Source organism: Chelonus insularis, unplaced genomic scaffold (assembly GCF_013357705.1).
Source record: "Chelonus insularis isolate UGA/USDA-ARS -01 unplaced genomic scaffold, ASM1335770v1 scaffold_229_pilon, whole genome shotgun sequence".
Classification (NCBI taxonomy): Eukaryota; Metazoa; Arthropoda; class Insecta; order Hymenoptera; family Braconidae; genus Chelonus; species Chelonus insularis.
In genome coordinates, this window is record NW_023276790.1 from 210902 (window position 1) to 235739 (window position 24838).

At 29.8% G+C, this 24838-nt stretch overlaps 1 protein-coding gene and 1 long non-coding RNA gene across 3 annotated transcripts; one reads left to right on the plus strand and one right to left on the minus strand.

The window, feature by feature from the left end:
* The first annotated feature begins 337 nt into the window (after positions 1-337).
* prage lies at positions 338-21691 on the plus strand. 2 transcript variants are annotated; one of them, XM_035093433.1, is made up of 3 exons: positions 338-476; positions 14873-15100; positions 18816-21691. In XM_035093433.1, the coding sequence occupies exons 1-3, from the start codon at positions 413-415 to the stop codon at positions 20738-20740; spliced, it is 2217 nt and encodes a 738-aa protein (XP_034949324.1). In that variant the 5' UTR covers positions 338-412; the 3' UTR covers positions 20741-21691. The 2 variants fall into 2 exon arrangements, with proteins under 2 accessions (XP_034949324.1, XP_034949323.1); XM_035093432.1 differs by lacking the exon at positions 338-476 and adding an exon at positions 6075-7010 and having other exon boundaries at positions 18816-21690.
* Positions 18500-24426, minus strand: LOC118073128 (uncharacterized). The gene is made up of 5 exons (XR_004691076.1): positions 23391-24426; positions 20086-20705; positions 19165-19310; positions 18810-19043; positions 18500-18717 (listed from the first exon to the last, which is right to left on the minus strand). It is a non-coding gene; the product is annotated as an uncharacterized lncRNA (long non-coding RNA).
* Between the last annotated feature and the right edge of the window lie 412 nt (positions 24427-24838).

The following is a 24838-nucleotide window of genomic DNA, read 5'->3' on the forward strand; positions in this document are numbered from 1 at the left end:
TTACGTGACTAAGAGTGTGTGATAGCAAACTGCTTGACCGAGATAGTGCACTATATATTTCTCTCTTCTTCTTCTTTCTTCTCTGTCTTTTGACATGACACAGAACCTCAACATCGCGGGGCCAAGCTGCACGCGTACGTCGTGTCGTTCTCTTCTTCACAACCACCTCCAGCTCAACCAGAGTCGCGTCAATGTATCTTCTTCAACGGAACATCGACAACAAGAGACAAAGTTCAGTTTCTATTGTGATTGCAACAAATGTGGATCAACAAATGTCTTCTTCTTATTCATTTGCATCGAAAAACTTTTATATATCTCCAAAAAAACGTGCTAAATTTATTGAAAAAAAAGATAATAATTGTGAAGCTAAATTGTTATTTACCTCTGCTGTTTTTAGTTTGATAAAAAACTCATGATGATTATATTGAACAATTGGGAACACGATAACAAGTGTTCAAGGATTTTTGTAGCTCAAGGTAAGTCAATAATGTATCAAGACGATTAATCTCTAGATAATAGACATTTTTTTTTTTGAAAATTCACAACGAAAGTATTATTTGATAGTAATATTTATGTATATTATTTTGTACTTTTAAATAATCGCGCGCAGTTCAATCTAGACACGTGTGTATCATTAAAAATACTTTGTCTCCTGTCTTTGTTCATTGTCATATCTTCTTCACATTCCGTCTAATTTTTGTCATCACCTGTAACTGAATGTCAATGAAGTTGTGGAGCTATAGCTCACCGAATATCAGGTTTACAATTTGTCTAATGATTCATTTGCTGACTAATAACTGGAAGTAATAGCTTTACTTAATCACGGAAGAATTTATTATTATAATAGTTTGTTGTTACTTAATCACTTATTTCTATCGATGATAATGATATACATATAATAATAATTAAAAATAAGTATTTATAAACACTTGTATATTTTATAACACTTTTTTCTACTCTGATATTAATATTAATTAAGTGCCTTCGTTTTTTCTTTTTACTTAGACTTATTTCCATGTCGTAATTTCAGATCAATTCTATGAACCATTGTGCAATTTCTATATAAATGTAACGGGAAAAAGACAGGAAATAAAGAGAGTACTAGTGAAAATTGCGCACTTCGTACACCGTGGCATGTTGCCAATAATAATGTTCAGGTGTAGACTAGGAAGCAAGTAGAAATAGCAAAAATACATTCGTGTAAGAGTTTGATGATTAAAAAAATTTTTAATGATTCTAATGTTATTTCGCGCGCATTTTCATGTCGTTTATGACGTAGTTAATGAGTAAATAATATTATATCTCATGCTTTGGGAAATTTCTTAATTTTATATAAGAGGAAAATTATCAAAAGGATATATTACTTTTTCTTATCATTATTATATATATGCATACATACTTGATATACTAAAACAAAGTGTATGTAATTGATGTTTTTGATGTATATTTTTTCCTCCAGTTAAGAAGCGTGTTTCTCCACTTACATAAATATTTATTAATTTTTTCGATCAAACCATTTTTTTTTTGAATAACATTTTCCTTATTTTTGAATTTTTATCCCCAAGACCTTCTCAGGGAGCTATGACCTGTGAATTTTTTGAAGCAGAAATCCTTGTACTGAATCATCTTTGTATAAAAAACACCCAAACGTGTCCTCGGCTAAATTTATTTGTTTTTTATTTAAACAGATTTTTTCTTTTTTCACACACGACATTGTGCTTGCACAGGTCTCATTGAAGTCGTGAGGCCAATAACCTTAGGAATATATTTAGAAATATGGTCCACGTTCGATGACTTGGATGTGTGCCATAATATACCAAGAGAAGAGTAACCAATACATAAATTTATATATTTTATGTCAAAATAATAGACCATATTTTTATCCAGTTTTATCCAATGTGATGAAGTAATACTAGCATATATTCCAAATTGATCGTTAAATAATTAAACTGAAAAAAAAAAAATTAAAACAGGTCAACACATATTAATATTCAAGACAATAGACCAAATGTTCAGTTATTAGAATTCTCAGATAAAAATATCAATACCTGATAAGCGTTAATCCGTTTAAACTAAATGTAAATGTGTAAATACAATTTAATTAGTAAACATTACCTCCATTGTACTCATTATTTTACTACGTTTTGTTTATTTTTCTTCCATATCGTTTATTGTCTTTGCCAGTCTTTCTCCTATGCCATCGAACTTTTAGCACGACCTCGCTGTGTGATAAAAGTGAAATATAAATGGCGATAATTGGCTCGTAATATTATAAAAGAAACAATGTGATCGAGTGGGTTCGGAAATCTCCCAAGACAAGTCAACGAATCTATTCCGCTACTTGGAGAGATAACGGAGAGGTGAGAGGATGTTCTACAAAACAAAGACTCCAAAGAATAGAGAAGAAAAGAAAGAAAGAGAAAAAAAGACTGATCATGACAAAATAAAAAATAACACAAAACAAAATGACGGATAATTTAAATGCTTATCAATAACACCCACATTTTTTTAATTTATTTATAACGGGTGAGTATCTTTAAATATCATTAAATGTCAATAAAACTCTGATAAAATTTGTACATTTGAAGCAGCTGCACCTCAATTGCGAACGAGGCCCAATAATAGTGTAATAAAATGTCTCAGTTGCGGACGGGGTCTTGTATTGACCATAGTGGTCTTAATTGCAGACGGGGTCTTGACCATAGTGGTCTCAATTGCGGACAGGGACAATAAGAAATTAATCAGGTACCGAAACAGAGTGAAAAGGTAGCCTCGTCTACAAAAATTGAGTCCCACCCTACAGATAAATATAATGCAAATTTAAGACAATGACCACCACCTGAATGGACCCTGTCTGCAACCAAAACGGTTTATTGCTTTTCGTCGGCAACTGAGAAATATAACGCAAATTTAAGACAATGACCACCACCTGAATGGACCCTGTCTGCAACAGAGATGACGATGGTCAAGACCCTGTCCGCAACTAAAATGATTTATTGCTTTTCGTCCGCAACTAAGAAATAATTATTCATCACGTTTACATTTTGCAAATTGATTCGAATTTATTTAAAAATTATAAATATAAATATTTACGTCTTGCTCCTTAAGTTGATTTTAATTCTGAAACTTTATTGGTCGATTATGTATTGGAAAAACAAATTAAAAAACAAATTAAGAAATAATGATATTGTTAGAACATGACCATACCTAAATTTTAATAGTTCCATCTATACTAAATAATCATTAACCATTGATATTGAATAAGAGCATTAAATTTTAATAACTATGTAGAAACTCTTTTATTCAAATACAGTAATCTTTTCTCATCATTAAAATTTAATGCTCTTATTCAATATCAATGGTTAATGATTATTTAGTATAGATGGAACTATTAAAATTTAGGTATGGTCATGTTCTAACAATATCATTATTTCTTAATTTGTTTTTTAATTTGTTTTTCCAATACATAATCGACCAATAAAGTTTCAGAATTAAAATCAACTTAAGGAGCAAGACGTAAATATTTATATTTATAATTTTTAAATAAATTCGAATCAATTTGCAAAATGTAAACGTGATTTTTAAAAATAATTTCTTCATGATTTTCAAGAAGTTTTAATTGAAATTTATTTATGGTAACTTATTTAGAAGGTCATGTAATATTTTAGTATTATTTACTTATTTCAATGACCATGTAGTTTCAGTAAAATGTTATATGATTTTATGCAAGTTTTACTCCAAGAACATATGATGGAAAAAAAAATCAATTAAATTAACAATTAATTTAAATTCTTTAAAAATTATTGTATCAGAATTATGTGACGTTTTACTGGAACTGTACTGCCATTTGAGTTGATGACGTAATTTCAGTGAAAACTCATATAACTGTCATAAGAATCAATGTGAAGGAAAAAAATAACGTCATAAGTTTCTTAAAACAGAATTATTAATATTAATTAAAATTTATATTTAATATTCTTTATAAAACTAAAGGTATCAACCTTCTTAACTTGAACTATTAAAATGATGCTTATTTTGTAATAAAAAAATAATAAAATTTTATTATTGATTTCTTAATAGTCAAAATAGTATTATCTTCAATAAACAAAATCATAATAAACAAAATCATGTAACATTTTTTTTATACTAGCTTGAAAAAACGTCCTGTTATTTTACTGTTTGATTGAAAAAAAAAAACTGTGGTTAACCACAAGAAAAACTCATACCTCATCACGTAATATCTGAAAAAATATTTAATTGCTTTATGAAAAGCAAAGCGACACGAAATAAATTGATATGTAACAGCAATCAAGTCTGACATCAGTACACGTGGTTTTGCTGGTGTTATTGACCTGACATGTGGTCTTCAAGCTGACTGGGAATGTTGTAGTATTGAAGGGTCCAATAGCACTAAATTTTATTAGCCAAGTCATAAATATAAATATCTTCCAAGAAGTTTTTCTTTTACATTGTACAAAATATACAGCTTCTATTCAAAAGCATAACATTAGGATTTATACTTCCATAGCTAATTCGCAAGCATCAAATATATGGGTGCCAGTTGATGGTCTATCCCACTTAATGTTTCAGAGACAATTGAAGTGTCGAGAGTAATATTCTTGAAGCCATTCTAAACCTTCAGTAATATAAAGCATAAGAACAGATTAGAATTAGACTAGGATTCTAGCCTATTGTTACTGTAAGCTGTTTGTATGTCTATTATCTCAATTGAAGGTTTTCTGCCCCATCAACTGACCGTCTTTTATTGGGGACGTTGAAGGTTTCAAACCAGGAAAAGTAACGGGGCGACTAACGGACCAAAATTGTATGCATCTTCGTCTTTTCACTTCTCTCCTTCATCCTCTCACGTCTTCATTCCCCCCTTTTTCTTCTTATTTACGTATTAAGTCACATTTTATAATTTTATTTTTACTCTTTCCCATATTTTGTTCATCATAAATCATGACTTTCAAGACTTGCCATCCAATTTATTATCAATATATCATTTGTATAGTAGCTTTATTCAAGATCATTCACTCGTAAAGAGTAGTATCGCGATGAGGCTGACGCAAACTCCATTGATGTTTCATGTTGTGCTCAAGAGCTTGGAGAAAATGATAAAGATTGGATTCTGCCAATTGAAGGGACATTATCAGCATGTCTGTAAAGTCAACAAAAAAGATAAAAACGTCAAACATCGGAAGATATTGAAATTTACAAATAATTATTTCATCAAATGTGCGTTGTTTGCTTTATATTTGCAATTGTTAATCTAGTATTTCCTTGAACTTAAAATGAACATGCGTATGTACTTGTATGAAAATTTTATCAGAACCTTTCTTTAGCATAAATTTAAAAATAAATTTGACATTTTACACTTCAAAACCTTGAAACAACTATGCTCACAGTATTTTTACAAGCAACAAATTGACTCTATGTATTAATCATGTCATTCTTTTTGTATTAAATAACATTATTTTGTCGACGCATTGATCAATATAATAAATTGAATCCCTAATGTACATTGTGATTCTGAGAATGGTAAACAAAAAATAAATCAATAACATTTTGATAAAATTGTTTTATCTGAAATAGATTTACAAATAAGTTTTATATATTAATGCAAAAATATGTAGCAATTTTTTCAATTATAGAATACTTGATTTTAATTTTAAAAAATTTACTTCCCAACGTCCTATTAATACTATGAATACAGTAGCAAAATTTATTATCTATTATATTGGCTTTTCCTAGATGGATAATATTCTAACCTTGAACTATAAATGACGCGTTCGTTCTTTATATCACGGTATCCTCAGAGCAGAGATTTCCCGTCTATACAAGACTCTGAGTCACATATAGATTCTCTGAACATAATGTTGAGTTCGAGGAAAAGTGCATCATCGTTATCCGATGATCTAAGTAAAAGATATTAATGAGGAAAGTAATGTAATGAACCTGACATGAATGCATTACCTTTATTACATATGATTGTGATCATCAATTTCGTTGATTTTTTGATTAAAGAAAAAACATAATATTTTGATTGATTTTTCAATATTGTTACACGTTGTCTATTGTTAAATTGCTATTGGACAATTTTAACACGTGAGGTTACGCCTCAAACTTGTTCGTTCTTTTTTGCTTCCTTGGTTGATAAAATAAACGCGCAGGTCGTGGTTAAAGCACACGAATTATTTGATACAGTGGTGGGGATTACAGCCATGATGTGTAGTATGCTTTGGAGAATGAAGTAGAGTGGGAGTGACGCGGGTTTGTAAGCAGTGTACCGGTAGATGATGCTTGTACGGGAATGCACGCGGTCAGAAACTTGTAGAAACTTGACGGAGAAGTAGCAGAGAGTCGCGCTCGCAAGAAATGAAAAATCAAAAAGATTTGAAACACTTTTGGATACTCTTATATACTATCGCGAGTGATTTATTATTTTTTAACAATCAATCAACGACGAGACGAATTTGAAAATTTTTTTAAAAATCGCGCTGTTATTTAAAATCAGTTTGTCGCGTCTTTACCGACGTAAGCTGCAAACTTGAGCTATTTATTTGATCCGTATGGCTCTCTAGTTTATTTTCATAATCTGTGGTGTGAGAGGAAGTCTGAGAGAGTAAGAAAATCTTTAAGAGAGCGTCGAGAGGCAGCACATCGTGTGCCTCGAGGCATCGCGGCGCGAAGAAAATACCGGGAGATTTATCCCGAAGTGTCTTTGAGAGGAGAGTGAAGAAGGTCTATAAAGAAAAACGATTTTCCTCTCAAAAAATCGCGAGTGTGGTAAAAGTTTGTGTGTTTAACGATCTCGAAAGTTTTCGAGATTCGAGATATTTAGTGTCAGCGATTTTCTGGAGTCACAAGGAAGATGGGTGATGCGGCGTTGAAAATAATGGGACTCAGATTATCTGATCCTGTTGTCGTCAGTGCATTAGGACTTGGTGCATTGGTAATATTCATCGGTTTCATCATTGGACGACGTTCCAGAGGCAATAAAATTAAAAGTAAGTCACACTTTCAGTCATGATTTTATTGGAGTATTTCATGTCCTGTAGGATAACATTAAGGATTGTGCGCGTTAAGCTAAAATCAACCGCGAAAATTTTTAAATAGCCAATATTTAAATTATTACATCAGAAAAAAAGTTATAAATAAATAAAAAAAGTAGTTTAGAAGGTTACAGTGCATTATATAAAATGCTCCAAGTAATTTCTCGTTATTTTATTGAGTTAATTGTTTATTGACAATCATTTACGGTATTTCCTATGAATTGAACACACAAATAGCGAATGAATTAGAAAATAAGAAGCAAGATTTCCTGAGAATGTTGCGGTTTCTCCTTGCCCCTTTTCCTAGGAATTGGCCACCTTTTTTGGCAGCTGCTTCGTGACAAAGTAAGAGCGATAGAAAATCTAGAATGAAAGAGAAAAAACATAAACCGGCGTTTTGAGTGGAATGCAGGAGAGAAGGAGAGAGCAGGATGGAAGTCCACGTGTGTACGTGCCTTTTTACTCATACACAAAGTGATCTTGCTTGCAATTTGAAACGCCATCAACTGTAACTTAAGTAACTCTTTTCTTATTCAGATGCTTCGTATAGTGAACTGCATTTTTATTTAAATTATTCTTCAGGTACTACTTTTATAAATTCTTCATTTCGTAAAACAACAAAACGGTTTTAAAACAATACTCATTACCATTTGAAATATTCTTTCAGGTTTGTTCATCTTATTTAAAGAGGAAGAAAGTAACAAAGAAACTTTTTGTATTCTTTAATTCTTTAATGTCATATTAGTTACTCTCGCCAAGTTTCAACGACGTGGTAAAACAGTTTTAAGCTCCCTATATACATAGAGCATAAAAATAAACGTTGTTGGTTATATTTACCCTCGCGTCGTTGCTACTCTCTAAGGGGGAAAGAAAACAGAAGAAAAAACATGTAAGACTGCATAGGGAGGGAATTAGTGATATGCACATGGCTATGTAATGCACAACTGTACCACGTGTGAGCCTCTTTTAGCGACCAACTTGTCGCCACGTGGAACACAAATAGGCCTTTTTTTATGACTTGCATTGTCACGCACATGTTAAATTATCGGATTACCATTTAATAAAATGCCAGATTATCATTTAGACAATTATAGATAAGACATTTAGGATTTATATAGCATACGTTTAAGATAAACAAAATCATCTAAATGACGTAAAAAATCAATCAGAACTACCACCATATAATTCGTTCATTTCATCAATTAAATTACTTAATTATTTTTTAATATATTTTTAATCGACCAATTAGTACTATTTGTGGACAACTGATATTTTCATCATTATTGATATGATAAGGAAATGTAGATTATTTTTTAATAATATTAAAAATAAAAAATTAGGTGAAAAATATTATTTTATTTCGAAAGACAGATTGTTTTTGTTTTCATTACTGTGTTTTATAACAAAAAAAAAAAAGGAGAAACTAAGTCAAAAAAATATTTAATTATTATCACAACAAGAGTTTCAATTTCCAAAACAAGTTGTATTGAAATAATAAAATAACTTTGTGAATGCAATAAGAATCAAGAAAAATGGGCAATTGAGCTAATTTAAAATTGCACTTTATTATCATGTTAACTTGTTAATAATGAATTTATGAACAGTTATTTTTTTTTTATTGTAGAATTATTACTGAAACTTATTTTATCAATTTTAGCACACATTTATACAATAATTTAAATTTAAATGTCATTTAAAATTTCTCACTTAAATAATTGTTTTACTTCGCCTATATCCTAACATATCTAATTTTCAACTTCAAAATTTTTCAAAGAAATATTTTTAATTTTGTCAGATCAGATTAAATTCAATTTTTATTTTTTTTTTTTGTATGACTGACAATCATAAATAAAATTGAATTTGATCCAATCAATTTAATTTACTCCAATACGTGAGGTTATTTATTCAAATTCAATTTTTGTTTATTATCGATTCTGTATTAATTACAATCTTTTTTTTAAAATTTAAATTACAAATAATTTTAATATTCACATATCTTTAAATCGAGTATATCTTGATTTTGGAGTAAATAAAGAGCCCTTTAAATTTCCATTTCATTAGTCTTAATGACTAATCCAATGGCTTTAACTTTTTCTTAAGTCTTCTGATTTCATTGCTTCTGTCTGAAATATTTAAAGTAAATCTAAAAATGAATTCAATTGTATTAAATTTATTTAGATTTAATCAGACTTTATTTGATTTAATAATTGATATTTTGATTTTTATTCAATTAGATATGCTCTAATTCAAATATGTCTACCTAAATTAAGCTCATTTTTGGATCCAATCAAATTAGAACAATTGATTCAATGACAAGTTATCAATTCCATTTCTAGTTAAAGTGGATTTTTTTTTCTCATCACTGCTACTAATAATTCAGTGCAATAATTTATGCATAAGAATTTAAATTGTTTTTAAAGAGAGGATGAATTTTAAGTAGACTTTTGTTATGATTAAAATGCTGCAAGAAATATATATATATATATAAAAATATATATATATAAAGCTATTTAAATAAATAATAAAATAGATACAATGAATGATTTTAATGCAACATACAAAATAGCAGTTCATTCAAACGTCCATTGAATAGAAAATTGACTTCCTATTAGGTAAATCGTGCGCAAAATAAATAAACATATACACACAGGCCATTATTCCCATTAATTAGTATGATTTAAATTCTAAATTCCAATTTTCACTTTGTCTCTTGTGCCAACGCGATAAAAATTACAAATGTTTCTTTACAAAATACATGACAGAACGTGTTCAATATCAAAAAAAAATATCCAGAAGCAACAAATATGATTGTCTGCAAATAAGATTAAGTAGTCTCAAAATTTTTTGAGACTGATAAATGTTTTACATTTAAAATATTAACCCAAGTATAACGGCTATTGAAGCATTGTCGACGGTCATGGTCTTATAATTCTTATTTTATCAATTTTAATTACCAGTATTTCTGATATTAATGCAAAAATACCGAAATGTATGCTCTTAAATAAATGAAAGTCAATATTTGCACCGACTCCTTATAAACATTAAACATTAATTTTTCTTATCTTTTGTGTGATCTTGTCATATCTTTTTACAACTCATTTTATATGGCAGTTAAAATGAGTGGGTTTTTTAATATCTATGGAGATGGACCTTGAATAAAAGAGTTATCATTAAAGAAACATATTATAATATTAGTGAACATACTTGACGATTATAATCGTCATATTCTAATATCTTTATAAAGATATTAGAATAAATATTATATTTCATACTAACTAGAATTCTTCGATGACACACATTTTTTTCATTTAATTTTTTTTCTATTCATCAAAAAATGAAGTAAGTTTCTTGGTGTCATCAAGTGATAATAAAACTGGAGGATAAATCGTGAAACTGTTATAATCTGAGTTAAAAATGGACACTATTTTTTATATAAATCGAAAGAGACTGTAGGAAAGATTTAAACTTGAAATGTAACATTTTTGATAATTCATATCATACTAATATTTCATTAATATCTTACTATTATTGCTAGGGTCCCTCCCTAACCAATCAATTTCATTAGAATTAAAAATCCCTTTTATTAATGTCCCATATAATATGAAAAATAAACCAGAAAAACTATTTTTCCCTATCTTTTTTTGTTTTATTTTATCTTCGTTTCGCAGTTATTCAAATAATTATATTTTAGTAAATAAAAATACTAGTATTGATAAATGTAATTTTTGTGTTATAAGAGCCTAGTAACAATACTCTTTAATTATTTATTAGTCAATATTTACCATCAAAGGAACAAATAACTTCGAATAAATTTTACTTTTATTTTCCCTTTTATTTTAATTCGAACTAATTTTGTTTTAATTTGAAATCATTATAAATATAATTTTAATTTGACTGATATTCTTATCGTATTTTTTAAAAGCTATTTAAATACTCTAGATGTTGAAAGGTATAATTAGGTTAAAAAATCTCTATTTTAGAATCTCCCAACTTTTAATCGGTCTATGTATCAGTTTTGACCTTTACCAAGAGACCACTTTGACCCTACTTGAAGGCCTGTGCCTATTTTAGTTTATCCAAAAATCTCTCAGGAAAAAAAAACGATTTTTTAAAAATCGATAACAACATCATCTAATTACTTATAAAAAATAAATTAGGGTTACTAAAGTATGTCTTAATGACCCAGAAAACATCATGTACTGATTATCAAATTATCAATGATGATGTCTTGAGGATATAAACTTTTATTATTGCTTGTAATCCGTGAATCATTTTATTTTTGTTGACTCAAGATCAGAGTTTGGGTCTTACTCAGGTATGGTTACAGGTACTCAGGTACATTTCGAAAGTCTAAGTTTCCTTCAAGATTAAGAGTACCAGTATAATACACACCCTACCATAAATATTATTTGAAGTGACCCATGTGCTAAGACACTTAACGTGAGAAATACTGACCACCCACAATAACTGGTCTTACTCCTTAAACCGATGAGATGACCAGAACAAAAAGCTAATTGAATACACTCATATATTATGATGTAATAGTAAGAAAATGATTACTGAATTTTATAAAAATCAAATCTGAAATTGGCCATACATGAATTTCATATAAAAATTATAATAATCATACATAAACAGTATAAAAATCATACATAATAAATTTTTCTATCTAAATTTTGTATGATTCATATATGGTTTAGATAAAATAAATTTAATATTAATCATATCAGATTGAGATTAAAAAAATTCTCATACATGATTTTTTCACTGTTCATCAATAATCCTTATAATTTTTATATAAAATTCATGTATGGCCCATTTCGAAAAAAATTCACATATAATTCTTATAAGAATCAGTATTTATTTTTATTACTATTTTATTATATAATAAAATGAATAATTTATTTTCTAATACTTAGATTATTAATAAATTTATTTTCTTGACGACATTGAATTATCAAACGATTATGAATAAATTTTAGATAATAAAATTCTGATGAATCAAATGATTAATGTAGAAAATCATTTATTGAATGAGAATAATAAACTCTTGAATTTGGCCCAAAAAACTATAGATACACATAAACTAGATCAATACAGTGGCAAACAAAATACTGAATATTAATTTTTTTGTTCCTTTGATGGTAAATATTGACTAATAAATAATTAAAGAGTATTGTTACTAGGCTCTTATAACACAAAAATTACATTTATCAATACTAGTATTTTTATTTACTAAAATATAATTATTTGAATAACTGCGAAACGAAGATAAAATAAAACAAAAAAAGATAGGGAAAAATAGTTTTTCTGGTTTATTTTTCATATTATATGGGACATTAATAAAAGGGATTTTTAATTCTAATGAAATTGATTGGTTAGGGAGGGACCCTAGCAATAATAGTAAGATATTAATGAAATATTAGTATGATATGAATTATCAAAAATGTTACATTTCAAGTTTAAATCTTTCCTACAGTCTCTTTCGATTTATATAAAAAATAGTGTCCATTTTTAACTCAGATTATAACAGTTTCACGATTTATCCTCCAGTTTTATTATCACTTGATGACACCAAGAAACTTACTTCATTTTTTTCTTTATATGTCTGGTTGTATGTCATTCCAGTATGACTAACATACTCCAGGGTTAGGCAAAGTATTTTAAAGCGAAGAGACCAAGATTTGTGCGAGGTTTCAATTAGGCTCAGAGCTTCTTTTATTTACTTTTATGGTAACGTGAATAATTGAAACATTATATTCATTTTCGAGTTCTATAGACAATTTTTGAAAGTCATACAGAAATCGAAAAAAAATTCATTAAGGAAATCTTTCAGAAAGACTGAGAAATTTTGAGATTTGTTACAAGCTTAGGGTTGTTTAATGGAAACCTTGAGATTGATTAATAATATTATTGAAAACTTTTTTTCTGAACTTACAATAAAAAAGATTAATGAACATTTTCGATCCCCAGACCAACACATAATATCTATCTATCTATCTATCTATCTATATATATATGTATATATATATTGGAAAAAAACAAATGAACTCCTAAGTTTGACCTAAAAAATAATAAAAAATGGATCAAATCGATAGTTACTAGGGGTAACAATATCATAACTTTTTATTCATTTTTTTAATGTAGTTCAGTCGATATAAGAGACTTTGCTCCATTTATGGGTACATTTTTTTTACAATAGGCAATTTGTAATTTTCCAACTTCAACATCTTTACAACAAGCTATTGAAAAAATGTGCCTAAATAAAAAAATAAATAAAAATAAATAAATAAAATAAAAGCCTAAAACTATTTTCCATTTTAGTGGTCCCCTATTTAAACCATAAAGCGTTCTAGGCAGTGTCGCATGCTTGAAGATGACATGAATTTTAATTATTGCCTACATTTTTATATATTTATTACATAGAATTAGTGTTTATCACATTTCATGTGTATAAAAATGTAAATAAATGATATTCTAGATTTTTCTAAAAAAAAACAGTCACTGAAAAAAAAGACTTTTCTCATAAAAATACATTGCTTTTATTTGATTAGTTATGTTGTTATTCAGCACGCGACCCTGCCTATAGCGCTATCTCACTTAGATACATGGGACCACTGAAATGCAAAATAATCATAAAAAAGAAAATAATGCCCTTTCGCTTTTGGGCACATTTTTTCTGTAGGTTATTGTGGATATTTGGAAGTTGGAAAATTATAAATTGCTCATTGTTTAACAACTGTGCTCGAAAATAGAGCAAAGCCTCCTATATTGACTGAACTAATGCTTAAAAATAGAATTCTTATTTCTACTATGTAAATATACATTTCCATAACATTATACAATGTTATTTTTCACACGCAAACATGGACAAATGATCACATATTTATTTACCTGCAATGCACCTTGCTTACTCATAAACTATTTGAACATAATAATATAACATGAAAATAGTTGTTGGACATTCTGGAGATTACAATACTTTCTGACATCAATTTATGCTAAAGTCATTTGCTGATTTTTAATGATAAATTCTCTACATGTTTGTCCATACAGCTAATTGTTGAATGAATAGAATTGAATACACAAATTGGGAAACTTTTGCACTTGGTGGTTTTGAGTATTTCTAGAAGTAACAATGGATTATTTCCAAATCCTAATTTAGAATTATACTCAAATATAGGAAAATGCAATGAATCAAAGATGGGCAAACGTGACTTGTCCAAGCCAAAGGGACTTACCAGCCATAATTTTCAGAGTCTTATTGTCTATTCCATTCTTCTTTTGTCACATAAAATCCACTGCCTCTGCAATAAATGTTATTAGCATAGTAAGTGGCATTTACTAAGTTTATTTCACTTTTGTTGACTCAGGATCCAACCCTGGGTTTTACCCAGGTATGGTTACAGGTACTCAGCTACATTTTGGAAGTCTAAGTTTCCTTCAAGATTGATATAGCTAAAGTTTCGAACGTTCATATGAACGAAGAAAAAATAATTTTAAATAAAAAAAAATTAAACCAACGCACAGAGATCATATGGAATACGTGAAAAAAGAATATAAGTCAAATCCTAAGGGTTCATATGAACGTTCGAAACTTTAGCTACATCAAGATTCAGAGTACCTGTATAATACACATCCCACCATACAAATTATTTCAAGTGACCCATGTGCTAAGACACTTAGTTTGGGAGGTACTGACCCCCGACAACTGGTCTTACTTCTTAAACCAATGAGATGACCAGAAGTGCATCTACCTGAGAAGATTTCGACCAATGACATCAATCATATTTCTAACAAATTCATTTCGTTTACAGATGGGACCAAGTGTTCAAATGACGACAAAGTTCAGGAGATAAAGAGTGTCGAACGAGCAGTTGCAGCAGTAACAGCAAACAGTAAACGTGCGAAAAATAAAAAACGTCGTGAAGTTCAACAAGAATTTACACACTCGTGGATAGTTGGGACTCTTAAGGGACATACAGGACCTGTGTTGGAAATGGATTTCTCCAGTGACGACAAATTTCTTGCGAGCTGTGCTGAAGGTATGTGGTGTTTTATACATGTGTGTGTGTTTTTTTTTTTATATTTTTACATCTTCTTTATTCCTCATAACAATCATACTTCAAATCATGCTCCAAAATAAATATTACTCTTGTAAATACTCTATATGTTACATAAAGTCAGTTTTCCTAAAGTGAGATAATATACAGTGTTGAAAGATTGAGTGATAATCTATAAAGAAGTCGAATGATAATGAAATTGCACGGTGTATCTCGTTTAACGCGTTTAACGATAATATATTATATAAATCTATTGATGTTGTATTACATAAGTTCATTGGCTTGGTCGATCTCTCATGGTCACGTACGACGGTTTCCTCTCAGTTGAATTGAGAAGAGGACCAATAATCGCGGGCAAGAACGAGCTCACGCTTGATAGACACTAATTTCAATGTAGGTCAAGCTTGGAGAGAAATCGATCGTGGGCCCCAATGGGGGCTGATACTGTTACTTTGCTTTGAAGTAGAATCGCGCTGTTCTGATTGCCTTTTCATCTATTTCATTTAATTTTCTTAAGATTCGCTTAATTGCATCTAGAGTTTCATTGTCATTTAATTAAATTTTCTTATCTATAGACTTTAATCTTTAACCTTTATAATTCGTTTAAACTTTGATCTCTTTTTCGGATACATCACGAGAAACTTGTGGTTAAAGAAAGGAAAACTGTAATTATGTACAGAGTCATTTAATTAGAGTCATCGGTAACAGTGGCTAATTTTAATTAATTAACGATTTATATACTTCAAAAGATCCCAAACATTTTAGAAATATTTCTTAAATTATTTTTAATAATTTTATTCAGGTTTTTTTTTTTATTGTTTTTTTCTTAACTCACATTACTTTCAATAATTTCATTGTTTGTTTTTCGCAAATATTTATTTTTTTACCCCCTGCTGAAGTTGAATAAGGCGCAAAGTATTTATGTAAATCAATTGGCTAGTATGTAAAGTGACTCAACAAAACGTTAATGACACTATTTCAACGCTCTATTAAATTGATCCCGAAAATTTTTTAATTAATAATGTAAAAACATTTTAGTACTTTATCATGGAAGTTAACTCTACACTCGACTACTCAACTAAACAAATTTTGCAACAAGTCTTGAGATAAACCTGTTTTCAGATTATATCTAATTTTAAGCACACAACTCACAAAGTAAAACAACTGCTTTTTATTAAAACGACCAAATAGAATAGATATAAATAAAATATAAATAAAATTTTGCATATTTTCACCATCTAACGGTCCAATATATATATATATATATATATATATATAAATCAATGCTTTCTAGTATTTCACATCGTTAGATTCCCCAGTAAATTTATCTGTTTCTATCCTATTCAATGTCAATAATATTTCAGTTTCTAAAAATCAGACAAAATATCCAATTATTTTAATTGATAAAAAAAAAAAAAGCTTGAATGTCTGTTAGTAATAAGAAAACTATATAACCGTTATCATTCGCGAAATGATTGTAGCTTTCTGACAGTAGAATGTTTGAAATTTCATAAATAAAAAGAAAAAAATTTCTCTAACATGACCTGTAGTTGAACTCCTGAGTCTTGCGTGGTCACGAAGTCTCACCTCAGTTGCTCATCGCTTGAAAAATGTCTGGTTCTTGGCTACGCGTCCGGAGAGAATCGTAATCGTGAGTAACGGGAGCGCGGAGTGGGTTACTGTGGCTCCTTAGAAACACATGAGTATAATCAGTAGACCCCGTTATTGGTTAAGGTGGAAATATAGCACGCGAGAGGGCTTCAAAATAGCTAAATACATTATTTAAATAACTTCCCACTGGGAAGTTAATATAATCACAGCCTTAAACAGCTTTTAATACAATTGTGGGTTAATTATTTCCCTGAATTTCAACTCCAACTTATATTTAATATTTATCTATTACATTAATGAAAAAATTTGTTATCAATAATACATTTCCCTCATAATTGCTATTTCTTCAAATATTAAAACAGTCATTTGAATCTATTCACCACTCAAGTGAATGAACTATTTATAAATATTAACAATGTTCTTTTGGGACACAAAATATCCTTTAAATTGACGGAAAAAATTTTTTTAATTACTTTAATTAAAGTAAGCCAAGTAATCGAGTAATTAAAACATATATGTAGTTAATAATTACTTAGTTTACATAGTTAACGAAGGCCAAACGGTTTGTTAATATTTAATAAATTTATAATCTTATCTAATATTAAATATCGTTATTTTTAAATAAATGAAATTAAATGTCAGTTAGTTACATAATAAAAAGGTAGAAGTTGATAAATTTATAATTTATAAGAGAGACTATCAGTGCTATTTAGCAAGATCCATCTAGTACATGTAGCAGAATATATTGAGAATCGATTCAGAAGATAATTATTCCATTAGAAATATGAACATTCTTTTTAGTCTTGAATTTCTTATAACAGTCTTTTTGTATATTCTAATGTTTTTATATTCTTGGTCTCGTCTCCATGACATTTCTAATTACTTTATCGACTAATTTTTCTACGGACTTGTACTGTAATTAATGTTTATCTTTATTAGCAGTTTAGGTATCACTATAGAGTAAATATTTGAAAGATGAAAACTTTTACTGATGAAGTAATGTCACTGCCTACATAGAAGGCTTTAAAATAATTCTAATTATTGGATTGCCATACGATTAAAAGGAAAAGTATTTATATCAATTTTGTGGAGTTGAAATTTTTGATAATTAAAATTGTATAAAATGTCTCAATTAAGGATAAAACAATAATACCTGATGAAAGGTGTAATAATCAAGTTATTTAATCATTTTTTCTTCGAAATTGCATAGCAGTTTGACGTAAGCACTTTATAATCAAAAGATTATGTGAAAATAAGAAAGCATTTCCCTCTGGCAATGACTTGTGAATGAAATGAAGGGAAAGACTCTTCTTCTTTTGCTTCGTCTTGATTCAATGATGATGATTTCATAATGGTCCAACGGTATCGGACAACCGTGCGAACAGGAATAACGTCTCTCCCGTTATCGTCGTGCTTCAACCTCATATTTTTTGTTCCTCTTCCGCGAACATGTTCTCCGTTTTTATCTAGAGTTAGTTGTTGAGAGCATCCGATTTCATCATTTCATGTCTTTGATTGTTTTTTCACCGAAGGGTTTTCTTTGACTTCTGTTGTACATTTTTTTTATTCACTTCAAAAAATTGGAATATTAAATATGAATGGATAATAAAAGTAGTTGTATAAAAGTGGAAACCATCGAGATCGTCGCTCTTCAGTGTTGTGACAAATGTAATCATTACTTAACTAAAATAAACAATGGACAAGTTTTACAAGTTTTATTATTATTTTTTTTTATTCTTATTTCATTAGAATAATCCAATTAGACCAAGTTTTAGTGATAGTAACGTTGAGTTGAAAGTATTGTACAGAGATATACAAACTAACCAAATTGAGTGTTGGAGCTGTTAAATCACATGCTAGTAATTAACTAGAGATTCATTAATCAACTTCAAAGCTGGGTAGAAAGCACAAGAAATTTTTGTGAAAATCCAAACAATGGAATTTTTTGCATGTGTGTGTCAATATCACTCACTAAGTTTTCTCTTTTTCTACAAAAACAATAAAAAAAAATATAAAAAATCAGAAACAATAATTTAAAAAATTGTGTAGCATCGAATTTATACAAATTTGTTTTGTGTACCCAAAGATTGCAGCCGATTCCGGAGACAGAGACAACGAGGTTCCATCGAAATTGGAGTTGCTGAATACCAAAATGACATCGATCGGACTAGCACCACAGGTACTACTGGAAGTGATGTTACTGATGATTCACCAAGTAGTCCTGATTCATCAAATGTTCCTAAGTCATCACAGACGGTTAAAACGCTGATTAACACTGACGAAAATCTCTCAAATGCATCAGGATCATCATCACCTGCAATGACAGATGCAGACTTTATCAACTTGACACGTCGTCAACGAAAAAATCGTCGATCATCTCGTGAGTCCACTCATTGCAGAGACAGTAATGAGAGCACTGAAGATTGTATACGTACACGAAGAATTTGGCATCGTAGTCATGAAGGAACCAGCAGCAAGCTTGTTTATCAGCATAAACAACGTCGTAATGTTCAACCACCTAGTATGACAAGAGCATGTACAAACCAAGGATCCAACCTGGCCAACCAGAATGTGCAGAAACCTGAAAAAAAAAAATCACCAACTGATCCACCTCAATCCAGTTATAACATGATAGCAAAAGCCGACAATCAATTGATTATTTTACATGTGAATCTTAATACATCTATTAATGGGGCTTACAATGTAGAATCATTTGATAATTATGAGAGTGTAACTGATAATCTTCTTCGAGAAGCACTTCCTCATTATGTCATTCATCCATATCATTTGGTACATCTTGGGTATCCAGTGTTGGGAGGAGGAGCAGGTAAACTTGCTTTTTTTCTTCGGGAGTCACATTTTCCACACCCTCCACGCCCTCAGCGAACTCATCATCAATTGGATGCTAACGCACAAGAGTTTGTCCCGAAGCGTAGAAGAGCTCCAGAAAATACAGAGGATGGTAATGAAGCATCGACTACAACAGTGGTGCCACCAACACCACAAGGAGAAGAGGTAGTAGCAGCATTACCATCATCGCAGCAACGGTCAGATCGTGACAATGACAGTGGTAGAGGTTCGGCTGAAAACTCAGATCTGGATGGTGAGAGCTCATCCGACAGTGAGAAGACTTCTGACACAAACGAGTCGAACTCATGGTTACCGTCGTCATCTTCATCGACATCATCTTCTCCTCCTCCTTCTTTAGTATCAACATCCATCAAAGAACGTGAATGTGCTCGGTGCTACAAACCTTTCTTGACCGATAACAATGGTGATTACATTACTAAAGATCCATGTCTTCACCATTGGGGAAAGAAAAGATGGAATGAGATAGATCGTCGTAGATACTATACCTGTTGTAACCGTTTCGAATTTTCGTCAGGATGTACAGTAGCACCGAGACATGTCTGGTCTGGTGCGCATATTGGATGCAATGGACCTTTTGAAGGATTCGTGGTAACCCAGCCTGCAAAAGTTCCACTTTTTAAAATATACGCATTGGACTGCGAAATGTGCTACACCAAGTTTGGTCTGGAATTAACAAAAGTTACAGTAATTGGATTGGATGGAGAAATAGTTTATAATACTTATGTTAAACCACATAATGAAATTATTGACTACAATACTCGCTTCAGTGGAATTACTGCTGACCATCTTAAAAATTGCACCACCACTTTACAAGATGTTCAAGCTAGACTTTTAACATTTATTACGACTGAAACAATTCTCATGGGACATGCCTTAGAAAATGATCTAAGAGTTCTCAAAATCGTTCATCCAACTATTGTTGACACATGTCATGCATTTGATAACACAGGTAACATGTTAAAGACTAGTTTGAAAATGTTGGCCCAAACCAAGCTTGGTCGTCAAATCCAAGTTGCGGAGCACGACTCTGTTGAAGACGCCAAGACTGTTATTGACTTGATGAGATACCAAGTGTGGGAGGATTTCTACAAAGCGCCAGAGAAACCTGTAGAATTCAATAGTGTTAGAAGTGTAGTTTAAGTGAAATCTGTGATACATTACATATGTACAGTAACGTGACTATCTGATTATGTATGTATGCCCACCTATACTATCTACACATCAGCGATAAATTATCGTAAGTGTTATATCATCACTTGGTCACAGTATTCCATGTCTGAACAATTAATTGATTCATATCTTGACTGTTAATCATTATAATAATTTCATCTACTTCATTTTTTCTCTTCATTCATTCAGTTCAGTGAGACTATTAAGAGAGAATTTATAAAAGCTTCATTTATTGTGTGATGATTATTAAAAGTAGATTTTAGATTTATTGTACATTGTACAAATTTGCATTATAAGTATACAAAAAATAACTTTAACGAAAAACAAATGCGAACATTAATCATTCATTTGACATCAGTAGCATCGACATAAGAATGTATTGATTCAAGTGCATTCATAGGATACGTACCTGTATAAATACACTCGAAAACACGAATTCATTTTAATATTAAATTAATCATTTCATTTAAAATATCAATGTTGTCATTATCTCATAATGTTTGATTAAGGGAGTAAATCCCTTTATTATTTTAACGGCTGTGCGCTTCCTTGAATCTCATTTCACAATTATTTAAATGAAAATCGTTTAAGAATTATAATGTGTTGGTACATATCATGTATTGATTTCTCTTTCTCTCTTTTCTTTTATCTAATTATTTATGTACAGGATGTCAATTTTGATAATGACAATTCCACCGATTATTATAATGTCAATACTTGAAAGTATCGGGATTTTGGTATGAATTATCAAATCCTAGCCTTTGCTGGATACTTATCGAATAATAAGTATCTTTTAAACTGCCAATTTATAATATAAGGATTTTTCCTTAAATATAATGTAATAGATATCAAGATAATATTTTTTATATTAATGGAATATTTATTTTTATAATAAATCGAAGAAATTAAATAAAAAAAAAAATTTTTTAATACTATCATGAAGAGAAAGAGAGAAGAGAAACTATTTTATATTTTGATTGCGATTATTTGTGTAAAATAATTTATGTAAATATTTTATCTCTAGTTTATTAATAAGACATTGAGATTTTTTTAACACCACTGATATTCAGTTACATCTATTAATAAAGTTACCATACTTTGTTGATGAGAAATATATTCTTTTTTTTTTATGTCAAATACTTAATTTTTCATTTTAAAATCACTTTTATCTATCATTAATTGGTAAAAATCAAATATCAAGGACTCGAAACTTAAGATTTAAAGCAATAAATTTGATATTATTACGTCGAAAAAACTATCAATTACTCTATGGTATTTTTCTACGAACAAAATAATAAAAGAAAATTAAGACAACATCAGTACGATAATTTAAGATATATAGATAGTAAATTAAATGTAAATTAAATATAAGATAAAATTAGATTATGTACTTAGAGACGATTTTTTTATCGTCAACCTAATGTTGTGAATATTAACTTGTTTATTTTTTATGAGAATAAAATTTTTTGCATTATTTAAAGACTATCTTTTTCATATGAAAATGTGTCAAGTGTCTGAATGAATTGAAAAATGCACAAACTTTGTGAGTGACAACACAGAGTGATTAAATATGTACCAGCATACTTTGTGCAACCACTTTAGAACGTATGCTTGTAATTTGTATTTAATAAAATTTGACAAAACTGTTCACTGTAATTGTATGAAAATGGTAAAAATAATTAATTTACAAGTGTATTACGATTTAAACAAAGGAAAAAAAAAAAAATTTTTTTACATTCTTCAAATATCATTGTTGTACCTATTATTATTCAAGTTAAGTTTTCTCTAAATCCTTATTTCCCCACTTCTAGATAATTGCCCAAGTTTCCTACAAATCCCTTTTTCCCATATCCTATTCTATCTTTAGGATTAAAAATCTTTAAGCAAGTGTGAAATTCATTGAATCTAGTCAAACTACTCAAGTGTGACGGATCTCTCATCGACTTTTTGCCAATAGCCTAACGTGTAAGTCTTTAACTGTCTTTCAGTTGCAACAGAATTAATTATAAATGATAATTCACCAAATTTGGGAAATTGTTGAGAAAAACGTATCTCAAGTTTCCTTTTTGCAATTGAATTTGTTGTTCAACTACTCCAGTGTGTCTTTAAGTTACCGAAGAGGTTCTTCTGTCATGTTTTTTTTTTTTTATTTTAAACATTCAATTCATTCGTCATCTCTTCCTCAACTGAATCCAGTTTTTTGCAGGACTTTTTTTCCTTTCTATATATGACTTAAAGACTTAACATATATTAAGAGTAAAAATGTTTATCAAAAATGAAAAAAAAAAAAAATTATTCAATTCAAAAATATGATTATCTTAAGTGATATTCTTTATATTAACATAATTCAAATAATATTCTGATATTCATAAAAAATAACATCAAAATAATCAATTCAGCAATGTTCAAAAAGCGTTTGTCTGAGAGATTCGTAAGATGCTAGGAAGATTAAATTCTTGGTATATTCAAAGATTAATTTTATATTAATGAACTTACTATCATCTTCAAGTAAGTAATTAGTGTTACTATTATGATCATATTTTCATGGATGTTTAACAATTGAAAGTCTTTTTATAACTCTTTTCTTTGTGAATAATTTTGAAACTTGTCTCTGGCTCACCTTCACTAACGACTCTTTCTCCTTATGTACTAAAGAGACATGTGGGTGTGAAAACGTCCTGAAAGAAGCGTTGGTCTGGCGATTTCCAAGGAGTCTCGTGACCAGCCTACAAGGAGAAAGTTCGTAAACTTGTTGTTTCTATAAGTTTGCCAGCCAATAAGCCAAGTAAATGTTCTCGTTGTATCTTGACGATGGCTTTGGGGACCAAGAAAGAAAGTTGTTGCAAGTCACCGAGATTTTCTCCGTTGAAATCCGTTCAAGCGAGTTGTCGTGCTGCTTGGTAGACACTTCTATAACGTCTGAAACCCATTGGTATTGCCCTAGTTTAAGACCTAGTTCCAGATATTCACCACAGTCTTCTCAGATTTCACGACGTTTTAATGTTATTCCCCGGTTACTTGAGGGCTCCCACTAATGATTGGAGTGTAGACAAGACCATAAGGATATGAGTCATAGGAATTAGAGTTTTTCAACCAGAATCGCTTTCTCAGGATAGTATAGTAATTAATTTCATTTATAAACCTTGATTCGCTTCTTACGACTATTTTTTTTCTCATTTAATCACTCAATTTAACCTTCATTTTATCTAGTAACCTCTTTTTTCCATTTTCAAGATCATTTATTATTAAACTTTTACCGCAAAATTATTTGAGCTGAAAAATGTAAATTTGAAGTTCATTTACCTTGGATGTGGCCATGAATATTAGATTCACAATGACCCGAGAACTGTAATTCTATCCTTGATCAACCACGCTATTGTTCTATAAATTTTCTGGTTATAGAGGTTCATTATTAACTATCATACAAAGATGATAGAGAAAGCTAAATATTGATATTGTTTCAAGTAATAATGATGATGTACATTTCTTTTACTCAACTTAAGATGATATTTGCAATGAGTAAAAAAACTATTATCGCTTTTCGACATTTACTTATTAATGAATAAAATAAGCTTCACAATTAAATAATAATAAATCGAAATAATAATGATAATAGTTTCACTTATGCAAATAAATCCTTGAAAGCTTCAATTGGTACAAGCTAATAATTTAATCTACATTACTTAAAAATTGATATCAAATGAGACTCAATCTTATCTCAATCCAATAAAATGTTTAATTTAGGTGTCACGTTTGGTTTCATTCTATTCACCTTTTTAATGTTATCAAAAATTTTTGAAACTGTACGTGACAAAGTCCTTCATAACGACATGCTTGATGATACGAAAGTAAAGATTTGCGTGTCGTAACTTTTAAACAAACGAGCCATCTACATTTACCGGCTATGCTTCCATGTTTGATTTCCCAATTGCTTTAACTAATGCGACCTCCTGGCCCCTCCCGCCTCAGTCGTTTCTTCTTTGCAAATAACTTCGATAACTCCGTCGTCTTCTTTCATCGATGAACACACGGGTTCCACCTGTAACGATTACAAAATGCATTACGTCT